General features: G+C 43.8%; 1 protein-coding gene across 1 annotated transcript in view; it reads left to right on the top strand.

Moving 5' to 3' along the window:
* The first annotated feature begins 2376 nt into the window (after nucleotides 1-2376).
* The window catches only part of FAM171B (family with sequence similarity 171 member B), a 48245-nt gene continuing 38603 nt past the window's right edge, over nucleotides 2377-12018 (top strand). Inside the window, exon 1 of the mRNA XM_014954583.1 lies at nucleotides 2377-2628. Within this exon, the coding sequence (XP_014810069.1) occupies nucleotides 2451-2628 (178 nt within the window). The 5' untranslated portion in view covers nucleotides 2377-2450. The remainder of the gene's footprint in view (nucleotides 2629-12018) is intronic.

Genomic DNA, 12018 nt, shown 5'->3' with positions numbered 1-12018 from the left:
CCACCCGAGAACACACAATGTTGCAGGGATTCCAAAATGAATTCAGCTCTCACAAAGGCTGTAAAGAAGCAGACTCTTTTTCTTTGCAGTGCCCAGATGAAAGGTTGAAATAGGAACGTGGGTGAGAGGATGTTAACTAGGCAAGTGTCCTGATTTCAGGCAAGTAGGCAGTGAACAAATGTTTTCTAAACAGAAGAGAGAATCTCTCCTCGTCGTGAGCTGCTGGAGGAGGGTTCCACATCAAGTAAATGATTGTTTAATTTGTCTGGGTTTTGTGCTTTTTTCCTTACTTAAAAGAAGAGTCCTATCGAATTAAAGTTTTCATGGCACAGGTGTTTTTGGTGGTGACGAAGGAAAGGGAGACTGACATACTCAAACTATTCTGAAGAGAAGTATTAAAGAGTACCTGCTGAGGAGGGTGTCCATTTCCCACTGCAGCATTACTCAGCAGGCAATGATCGTTCATAACGCATCAATGGGTGAAGTCAGTCCGTTCTTCAGTGGTCCCAAAAGGCGCCAACAAACTATCAGCAAGTGAGATAAACATAAACTGTATTTTCTATGTCAATCTAAATCTATTTCAAGTCATTGTTAATGGCAATGGATTATATTGTACTGTACAGAATTACATTAAATAATAGGAAAAAATGTATTAGATTTTCTTTAGATTTTATAAGAGATCTGTTGAAAATACAGACTGTAACCTCACAGTTCTTCCTTTCAGTATGGGAAAATTTATACGCCTCTACAGTTTGTGACTGTTCCCCTCCTTTTTCCCCTGCATTGAAAACATTTTCTGGGATCTGAAAACTACAGAATTTGTCCTAATGTCATTATATCTAAAATAAATATTTTTATTTGGTTAATCTTTATTTTATTAAAAGACAAAGAAAGTGGCTTTATACTGTTCAAATAAATTTACATTCACTACTCAAGCATACATTGAAAGTGTAGTATCGTCGAGTTCTCAAAGTCCTTAGAGTGAATGAGATGTTTGCCTCACTGAAATCATGGCATGGGCACATTCATCAATGCTAGTGTGAAATTCACTGTGAGATGGTCCCGCTTTGTGTTTAGCTCTCTACCATGCAGATGACCACATGCTGTGGGCCAGTTTGATTTGTCCAGATGTGCTGCCTTTGCTCAGGTGTAGCAGCCTTATCTGCAGTGAATGACTTCAGTAATTTTTCCATGATCCCACCCTACATTGTGTCTATACATGCATTCCATTTTTACCTATGTTAATGTGTATCCTTTGTTCTAAAAAATGTCTAATGTTTGATAACAAGGCCATTAATGTGAATAAACATGTAAATAAGGCAGAGACATGCCTGTGTGTAGAATCATGGAATCACGAATTGTTGGAGTTGGAAGGGACCATCTAGAGACCATCTAGTCCCACTCCCCTGCCAAAGCAGGGTTGCCCAGAGCACATCACTCAGGATGGCATCCAGGCGGGGCTTGAAGATCTCCAGAGAAGGGGACTCCACACCCTCCCTGGGCAGCCTGTTCCAGGGCTCTGGCATCCTCACCACAAAGAAGTTTTTCCTCAGATTGGAGTGGAACTTCCCCTGTTCCAGCTTGTGCCCATTGCCCCTTGTCCTGTCACTGGGAACCACTGAAAAGAGTCTGGCTCCATCCTCCTTCAACCCACCCTTTAGATACTTATAAGCATTGAGAAGGTCTCCCCTCAGCCTTCTCTTCTCCAGGCTAAGGAGTCCCAGCTCTCTCCGCCTTTCCTCATGAGGGAGATGCTCCAATCCCTTAATCACCTTTGTTGCCTAGAACCAAAGCTTTAGGAGATACTACCAATATAGTTATGACGGTTGCCACAATGGCTGCCCCTTACCAGTGCCTGAGTGAAGGCCATGTTTGAGTTGACACAAGTCCATCTTGAGTGCCTGCCTGTAACGTGACGTGCTGCACGGGGGGTCCCAAACGTGCTTTAATACTCTCACAACAAGGGTCAGAAGTGATTTAGATGCTGCCAGTTCGGAGGGCGCAGTTTAATTTCCCCGGTAACTCCGCTGAAGGCCGCGGCACCGGTAGGCCCCGGCGCCCTCCCCTCACCGGCCCGGCTCTCCTTCACCTCAGCCCAAGGGCCGGCCGCGCGGCACAGACGCCTCAACCCTCACTGTCAGACGGCCGCCACCGAGAACGGACCCGAGAACGAGACCCGAGAACGGACGGGAGCCGGCGAAACGCCGCTGGGGACCCTCGGCCGTGATGCTCCCTCACCGCCTTCCCGCCGCCCCCTCAGGGAGACGCCGGCCCCGCCCCCGGCGCTCGCGCCCCGCCCCTGTCACGTGCGAGAGGCGGGACGGGGCGGGCGCAGCGTTGCCCGGCCGGCCGGCCGCCGCCGCAGATCCCGCCGCCGGAGCCGCTGGTGCCGGCCCCTCCGTCCGCCTCCTGGCCCGCAATATGCCTCCGCTGCCCTCGGGCTGCTCGCCATGCCGGGGACCTGCGGGGGCCTCTCCTCCTTGCTCCTGGGGCTGGCGGCCGCGATGCTGCTGCTGATGGGGCGGCCGCCTCCCGTTGACGCCGCTGCAGCCGCCGCCGCCGCTACCCGCCCGCAGCAGCAGCGAGCGGCGCTGCCGGGGGGCGCCCCCGTTGCCGCGGCTGCCTCAGGTACAGACCACCTTCCCTTCCACCTTCCTTCCTCCCATCTTCCTTCTCCTCCCGCCGCCGGGCAGATCCCTTCCATTTCCCGCCTTCCCTGTGGAGGTTCTCCTCTCCGCGGCCGCGCCGTCGGGGTCCCCTCAGCCCCGCCGTGTCCCTCTCCATCTGAGGGGGGGGGGCTCGGCGTTCTCCTCAGCCGCTCCCCGCCGGGCTGCGGAGGGGGCGCTTCGATTGAAGCCGGTGCCCCGGTGTCGGTGCCGGTGCCCCGGGCAGCGGGGGTGTTGTGCGAGGGACGGGGGCGGTGTTCCCCGAGCACCAAGATAAGCCGCCCCCTGTTTTAATGGCAGGAGGTAGCGGGGCCGCGGCTGGTGCTGCGGGGCGAGCAGGGATCCATCTTTAGCATCTCTCCCGTCCGTGTGGGGCTGCCGGAGCGTGGTACCGGCCTGGGGAAGAAAAAAACCGAGCCAGCACCGGTGTAGCCTGGGTCTGACCGGGCTGGAGATGCTCCCGGCAGCGCCAGGCAGATGGTCTGCAGAGAAGCGTAGCTCCATCAATTCCTGTCTACTGGCGGGGGTCACCAGAGCAATTTATATATATATATATATATAAGAATAACTATATACATCACGCATATATCTTTTTTCTATTCGTATATATGCATTATAAAAACAATTAAAGCCCAGCTGATGCGTGTGCAAGTGGCTTAATCTCATCCAAGGAGTGATGGGGGCTGCTGGGCTCATTAGTTTTTTTGCATCTCCCCTGCAGAACGAGGAGACGCATCGCTTATCCAACAGCTGAGAGGGTGAAAATAATGGGCTTGTTTCAGTGTTCAGGCCTTGGTATCACGGTCAAGCGTGTGAGGTTACCCCTTTGCACAACTGGGGCGAGTGAGAAGGTGTTTATTCTATTACCTAATTTAAGAGATGTGTGTATTCTGAAGTCTTAGCGCCTTAAATTAGGATAAAACCAGTGTTTTTCTTGACATACTGCCTTTCACCAAATAATTTCAAAACGGTTTCAAACAAGAATTATTTAAGACCTTTTAGTACCAAGGCTCCATTTGGGCATAGCACTAAAGCATATGTTTCATTTTTAAGACACATGCATGTTCAGACACATTTCCAGTTGACTTCGAGAAGGTATAAAATGTTCTTAGTTTCAGACATATGGTTAATATTTTGCTGAATTGAAGCCAATTTATAAAGCTACCAAAGTATGTATGTTAATTAGGAAATATAAGCAAAGATCTTGAATTATGGTCTTTGCTTGTGGCTTTTTAAAGATTTAGAACAAGGAACTAGATTTGGTAGAATATGAACACACTCTTAAATTCTCCTGATAGGCTTTTAAAGTGCCTTGATTTGCTTTTTGGTTGGGGTGGTGTTTTGGTTATTTTGGTTTTTTTTCGGGGGAGTGGGGTGTTAGGTTTTTCATTCTCTTTTCCAAACCCTTAAACCATAGGGTTTTAAAGAAGGATATTTGATGAATGGCTTGGTTCTTGTTTTTCCTTTTAAACTGGTGATTTTTCATTACTATATTTCTTAGCATGCTTTTGGAGGAATATGCCATTAATCACCAGCAAACCCCAGTTGAAAGGCATTGGCAGCATTTCTAACTTGTGCAGTGAGAATTTTGCTTATTAAAAAGTGAGTGGGGGAAAAAAAAGGACTCTTTTTTTTTTGTAATTTGCTGATCCTTTTTGGTTTCAGGTATTGATTTCTTTTCAGGAAGCTCTATTACCTTATTGCCATCAGTCCTGGCCAAAACTCTTTGTTGGTGCCAAACAATGTGATGCTGATGCTTCTGGTTTGCTGTCGTTGCTGTTGCAGACCCACGTGCCTAGTTGCTGTTGTTTTGTTTTATTTGTTTATTATGCTTCATAGGTTTTGAGGTATGAGAGTCCTGAAAGTGTCTTAAAGTAGGCAGCTTTCATGATCAATTCCAGTTCATGACTCTTAAATATTATTATTTGTGCTGATCCTCAGCATTTCTTTGTAATTTCTCAATACAGTTAGAGCTTTATTTCACTTGTTGGCTGGTTTTCTGAATCATTTGATTAATTTTTTTCTTTCATAAAAATGTTTTAAAAAGCCAATAGTGATTGATCTTTCATAAAGACAAGGTAATTGCTGCTATGAAACTTTGATTATTTTGAAGAAGCTGGTAAGCACCTTTGGTTTTTGTGTGGTATTTCCTTTCAGTAAAGCAAGTAAGCGAGTTTTTTGCTGTATAGGCATTTTTGAAATTTTAAAAAGAGCCTGACTCCAGATATGTATTTATCAGCTATTAATGTCTCTTTCCATGAAATGATCTTTTGATGGTTTACAGCTGAAAAGGTAGGCAGGCTAAATGGCTGCTGCCTTTCCAGCTTCAGAAGACTGGCAGCAGAGGGATCCCTAAGGGGAATGCTCTGAAGAGGCCATTCCTGCAGCAGCTGCAGGTCTGTGCTGGGAACTGCCAGGGAGGCAGTGGCTTCCCTAAGTAAGGAGGAGTCTGGCTGAATTTGGATTTATGCTCTCTGTTTGTGACCTCAGCAATGCTAGAGCAAAGGAGCCTTTTTCTCCTAAAATAGGGAAGGTGCTGGGCTAAGATTGGAGTTTGCGAGCTTTTCTCATTTCACCTCCCTGTATCGATGTCCCTGTTCTGTCGGAGCTAATTATACAGTTTTACAGATCAATTCCCTTCTGGATTAACAGACTTCTGCTAGTGTAATTATTATGCTGCCTGAGAGGAGATGCTCAAGTCAGCATAGCTGTGTACAAAGGTTTGGGGTGCAGACTCTACTGCTGACATGTCCATGTAGCAGTGACAAGGTAGTTGCACATCATTACTGAATAGGTTTTTTTGTTCATTCCTTCTTTCTTCTCCCTTAAAAACAACAAAAACCTTACCAGTGCCAGAAGAAATAAGTAAATTGTAAAGACCAAACAAGAGAAGACATGCACAAGAGGGACTCAGTTCATGGAGTCACTCTGACTCATGTTATTTAATTGATGTAGGTATTCTTCCAGATTTTTGAAAAAAAAATAATTGGGGAGAGAGAGAGATAGACAGGCCTCTCTGGTAGGGTGGTGACTGCTGAAGTGGAGAACTTGTCTTGATTGCTTGTTATTTATAGTGAGTTTTTCCATTTGCTATGTGGCAGTTTAGAAATGCGGACTCTGGTGTGCAGAAGCAATTGAAGAGAAGTTGCTGGGAGCTTCAAATACTCAGCATTGAGGCCAGCAGGCTTGAGCACAGAATTCAGTAAATTACAGTGCTGGCTTTGATCCAGGCAAATCTGGTTTTGTTTTCCTTGTTCCCTTTTGTTTATCTTTATTGAGGTGCATTTTTTACAGGAGGTATGATTTGTGTTCTTTAATGTTCACTATGCTTGGGATATTCTGGATGTGGTCCATTGTTATTCTCTTTATAATGCAGATATTGAGCAATAAACAGAGCAGAGACCGTTAATTGAATAAGTGATACTCAACTGCATCAGTTCCGTGGCAGATCTGACACACACTGAATGAACAAGATTATTTTGGAAAAAAACAGCAGTTGTGTAAATAGAGGCTGTCACACTATGTATAGACAGCACATAGGATGATGTACACCATCTTAATGCTGGAAATTTTTTTCCATGTTGAGACCTTAAATTACATTTGAAGTATGTTTTGAAATAGGAGTTATTTCTTCAAGTTCCTGTTATACAACAGCATGTTCTGTTCTGTGGGTACTCTCCATACCTTTTGTAATCTAGGCATAAACAAGAAAAGTCTTGGCGGCGTATTTATTGTAGACCGTTCCCAGTCTGCCTTATGTTGCAGAATTTGGGGGGGGGGGGGGGGGGGGGGAGGGGGGGTGGGAGTGGGAATATTTTGCTTTATTTTAGGCAGGTGGCTTGTGTGGCTGTGTATGATGGGAAGATTAGCTTGATTTTTGTAGGGTGAAACTAAAAAGTGGTAGCAGCTGATAGTGGTCCTGAACAAAGGAGAGGAGGGAATTGGAATCGCTGTGCATTTTATGCAGTTAGTTCTGTTCGTTGAGAACGATGAGATAAATACACGATTATTGGCTAAGCCAGAAGACAGTAAGAGATTACTTATGTACCTGTTGGAGACAAATACATTGTCTGGATGCTGTCTGAGGAATTTGATTTTGTGCCCGTTTTTCAATACCATCTGCTTGCATGCGATGGGGAGTTGCTGTCTAACACAAAGCAGTGCTCTAGATGAGATACCTAGTTAAGATGTTTCTAAACTCTTCTGTACATTGTCTTATTCTTCCTGAACATTGAAGGAGAAGATAACTTTCTTGCGCCTTCTTTTTATTTGAGGTATTGGAACAAATATTTCTCTGCATCCTTGTGTGACTTGCTGCTTTTCTAATATTTGTTTTCAGTGTTTCTAGTAGTGAAATATTTTTTTATAACACTTGTATGTTGGTGTGCAGGTGATACTTAGGTATTTAGAGGAGCATTTGCTTTTGGTAGCTTATTCTGTTAATCTGCATTTGAATTTGAGCGATAATATCTAACTGCAGTTTTTAAAAAAGGTCCATCTAGTGCTGTGTGACTGGCTTGTTTGTCGCTTGATGGAGCAGCCCTTATGGTTTCCTGTCGCTACAGTCACTGGATAGAGGATTAGTACAGCAGCAATAAATCCAGTTCTGCTTTGGAGCTTCTGTTGCAGTCAGATACAGAGCACAAGAAAACGAGCGAGTAGTTAAAAGCTGTATAGGAGAGTCTGTAGCATTCCTATAAAGAAGGGAATTCTGTAATTTTCGTGACTGAGTCATTATGTAGGATGCAGTTCCTGCTAAAGAAGTCAGGGCTGTCTAACCAGGGCCTTCGGATCAGCACTGAGGTTAATTGTTTTATACAAGCAGCAACACAGCCTTCTTATCCAGTAGGTCTTGGAATATAATCGGTCTCAGGGAAAAGGTTTATTTTTAAGTTGTCAAAGCTTATGGGTTAAATTGTAGTAATTGGTTTTTATTTGGACATGGAGGAGATTTGCAGCCTTTAAAATTAGATTTTTTGATTTGTTTTAGATATATCAGATGTGAACATCTATTTGGAATCTACGTGTTTTTTATAGAAAGAACCTTAATGAAACTTTGGAAAGTTGACTTCTGATACAGTGAAAGATAATTCTTTCATTATGAAATAGAACTTCCAAAGTATTACACACGTGCTACCTCCACCTATGGAAATAAGCTCAGAAAACATCCTTTCATTTGCTGTTCGGTATTCTCAGCATTCTCAGCCTCTGGGATTTGCAATGATGGTTTCTTAGCTAGGTGAGAAAGTAGAGAAAGAACGTAAGATTTAGACTTGTCCTGATTTATTGAAGCTGATGTTCTTAAGTGACTTAGCTTTCTGTGCTGATCTGAGGCTTAGTAGTGCAACAAAATATCAGGAAGGGCATTAGGACACTGAGAGGTGATAAAGCATCAGCAGTTTGAGACAGAAATGAATAATGGAAAAAATTAAATTATTTTGGAATATTTCTATGTGTCCCTGTGTTCAATTATTTAGATTACTCAGTTTCTTTTACAAGAAAAAGAGAAGTTTGGGGTTTTCTGTGGTAGAGCACAAATATAAAGATAGGTACCTTTTTATTTTTGAGGAAGAGAATAAATATAAACCAAAAGGTACTGAGCAGTTCTGAAGACAGAGGCAGCCTTCCTGAGCTGAAAGCTTGCTTTCTTGAAGCTTGTAATATATTATACAGTGTCATGCTCTCAGAAAACTTGATTTTAAGAAACTTGTGTTGGTAGTAGCTTTCAAAGAACTGAGAGAGACAAGGGCAGAAATGTGCTTTAGCATTCACAGAAACGAGCCCCATAGTCACTCGGTGAGAAGTGGCAACAAGCAGCAGTAACCCAGGGTGGCAGGAAACTACCTACTGCAAGGTGGTAGTTTTTGCAGGTTTTTTTTGGTTTTGTTAAAGTTTCACTACTACATCTCGATCTGTTGGCAGATGATAAATCATCAAAGGCCAATTGATATGTAAAAACATTCACAGGATTGCTGTCAGGCTCAGAAAAAGGCAGTTTCAGGATTTGGAATGCAACTGCTATCTGGGTCACTGGGGATCTATAGCATGGTTTCTCTGTGAACTCACTTAGAAGATGAAGCCTTTGAAGACAGAGGCAAAGATCTGAGAGGAAAGCTTATTCAAAATAAACTTAATTTTTGGCTTGTCAAATTTAGAAAGGTAGCGCAGGTTACTTTGTTGTCTTGAAAGTTGTATATTTTTGTGTTTGTTATATCCTTCTGTAACGAATGGAGATTTGAGGCACAATGCGACGGAGCAGATGAGTCCTCTGTGTTGCGCCAGGGGAGGTTCAGGCTGGATATTAGGAAAAATTTTTTCACTGAAAGGGTTATCAGCCATTGGAATGGGCTGCCCAGGGAGGTGGTTGAGGCACCATCCCTGGAGGTGTTCAAAAGACGGGTTGATGTAGTGCTGGGAGGGATGGTTTAGTGATGATGCTCCTTGTTTGTTGTGTGGGTGTCTATTTTTGTCAGTTAGGTTGACAGTTGGACAAGATGATCTTTAAGGTCCCTTCCAACCTAGAAGATTCTGTGATTCTGTGTTACTCCTGACACTGGGTATTCATAGATGTATGCAATCTGGGGTGCTGCAGGAGCTCCCCAGTCCCATCACCAAGCATTTCCATTGCACTCCAGCGGTTAGTGTACTCTCGAATAACGCTTCTGTGTTCAGTAGGATGAAACGACCAGATCTAGCTCCTCCTACCTGATCACAGCCTGCCAGAGGTGTTTCAGCACATCTCAGGTGTGCTCCTAAACTGTCATCTTCCATAAAATGCCTACAGGAAGCTGTGTTCAGCAGACCGCAAAGCGGCTATTGCATTTCTTGCTTTGCTTTTCTGGCACTAGTAGAGAAAACATGAGGTTTGAAGGCAATTGTCATGGTAGAACATGCTTGAGGGGAGGATGTGAGTGTGCACAGCTTAACAATCAGCAATATGGAAGTGTATATGCTGAAACAACTTGTGCTAGGGAATTTAAGATTACAAAGCTCAAGGGAGTGAATTAATCTTTAGGAGTGCCCTCTGTCCCTAAGGCAGGTGTTCAGTAGGGGAGATTTCACTCAAGCTGTAACTCATCTTTTCAGTTGGAATAGTGACTCCAGATCCATCCAGCAGAAGAGCTGGGTCCCTGGGAAAGGGCAGTCCTTCCAAACCATGTCTCAGGCTGCAGCACAGATAGAGCATATGTTTGTACAGCCCCACCACATCTGCCTTTCACATCTACAAAAGAGACAGTCTGTACAGAGGAGTCACATTTGGTGAATACACTGCTCTATCATTTTGGGAGGAACACAGATCAGGAAGGGATGATGCTTAGACCTTCCATATGAGAGAGCACACAGGTGCTGTAGTGTGAGCAGGCTTCTGTGACTAGGAGATAAACAACAGGCATAGTCCTGTGTGTGTGTAGGACACTCTGAAAGCATCAGTTACCTTAAATGTGGTTTCTCAGGCAGAACACAGGACTAACGTGTGGCACCAGATGTTCTGTCAAGTAAAAAAATGTATCGTATGCTATGAATTTCATGAGCAGTTCTCAGCTGTCTGTAGATCATATGAAAAAAATCTCCTTTTCCTGTCTCAATTGGACCAGCTGCCATAACTTTCCAAATGATTCTGCTTGCCCCCTGACTGTAAGCATATTATGCATTCCTGTAAACAAAGTACTGGGGGGGTTGGACTAGATGACCTTTAAAGGTCCCTTCCAACCCAACACATTCTATGATTCTGGGTCTGCAGTTTATGGTACATGTGTGGCACAACCCTGGTAATGTGTGTTCTGCTCTGATGTAGCTCCTGGGATCTATCCTGTGTGACCTGCTGGGATTGACACGGAGTGACGTTCTTTCTGGTCTGGGTATGCATAAGCCCCCCGAGGCTCACCAAGTGCAGGCATGTATCCTCTCAGGTTTTCACAATATCCTTATTTTTTTCCCCCACAATTTCTTTCTCTTCCCTGAGATTGTGGTTTTGCTTCATCATGTGGACTCAAAGAGAGTCTACACTGATTGAAAGAGCTAAGTCAGACTTTAGGGCATAATTATTACCCTTTACAATGTGCAAATGAGACAGTTGAAGGAGATGGGTTACAGTGTCAGATCCTCCTGTTGAACTTTCCATGTGACACTTCTCGCTTCTGCATTGATAGCGCCGGGTACCTACGACAGTGCAGTCCTACTAGTGGAAGAGGGAAGAGGTCACCTCTCATTGAGATTACGTGGAAATAAATTGTTACAATGTGCAAATGAGACAGTTGAAGGAGATGTGTTATGGTGTCAGATCCTCCTGTTGAACTTTCCATGTGACACTTCTCGCTTCTGCATTGATAGCTCCAGGTACCTACGACAGTGCAGTCCTACCAGTGGAACAGGGAAGAGGTCACCTCTCACTGAGATTACATGGAAATAAATTGTCTCTTGGTGGGTTAGAGAGCAAAAAAAATCTTGACCCTCTACCTTTTGATTTTCCTGGTCCCATTTTGAAAAACTCGATTGTTTTGGTGTGGTCTTATATGAGCAACTGGCAGCTATGGCAGGTTAATCCACAAATTGTGGCTGAATAGTCATGTGGCCAGTAGGTTTTTTGTGTTGAATATGATGCAGTGGTTACAGATGTGAGGCACATATCGAGCCATGTGCATTAGGAGGTCACAAATCGGCAAAATACAGAGAATCTCAAAAACCCTTCAGCATGTCCCCAGCTTACTGTCATTGAAATGCATTATTGATGTGACCGCTGCACCCCAAAAGCACTCTAAGGTCTATGGAGTGTCGCTCAATTAATGAGTGCTTTAGCATGTACAACTGAGAGTTTGTTTGACCGCTTTTTGGTGTGGTCTTATATGAGCAACTGGCAGCTATGGCAGGTTAATCCACAAATTGTGGCTGAATAGTCATGTGGCCAGTAGGTTTTTTGTGTTGAATATGATGCAGTGGTTACAGATGTGAGGCACATATCGAGCCATGTGCATTAGGAGGCCACAAATCGGCAAAATACAGAGAATCTCAAAAACCCTTCAGCATGTCCCCAGCTTACTGTCATTGAAATGCATTATTGATGTGACCGCTGCACCCCAAAAGCACTCTAAGGTCTATGGAGTGTCGCTCAATTAATGAGTGCTTTAGCATGTACAACTGAGAGTTTGTTTGACCGCTTTTACTAAACACAGTGTAGTTATAGCCAGATATATTGCAGCACTGACCCACTTTCATGCAGTTTCTTTTGGAGGAAAGAATTGTAGAGGTGGTTTTCTTTTTTTTTTTTTTTTTTTTTTTTTTAAAAAAAAAAAAAAAAAAAAAAAAAAAAAAAAAAAAAAAAAAAAAAAAAAGTTCTAGGAAAAATATTAAACCC

This window comes from Calidris pugnax, unplaced genomic scaffold, assembly GCF_001431845.1.
Source record: "Calidris pugnax isolate Ruff unplaced genomic scaffold, ASM143184v1 scaffold103, whole genome shotgun sequence".
NCBI classification, from domain to species: domain Eukaryota; kingdom Metazoa; phylum Chordata; class Aves; order Charadriiformes; family Scolopacidae; genus Calidris; species Calidris pugnax.
This window is presented reverse-complemented; position numbering and strand designations above follow the sequence as displayed.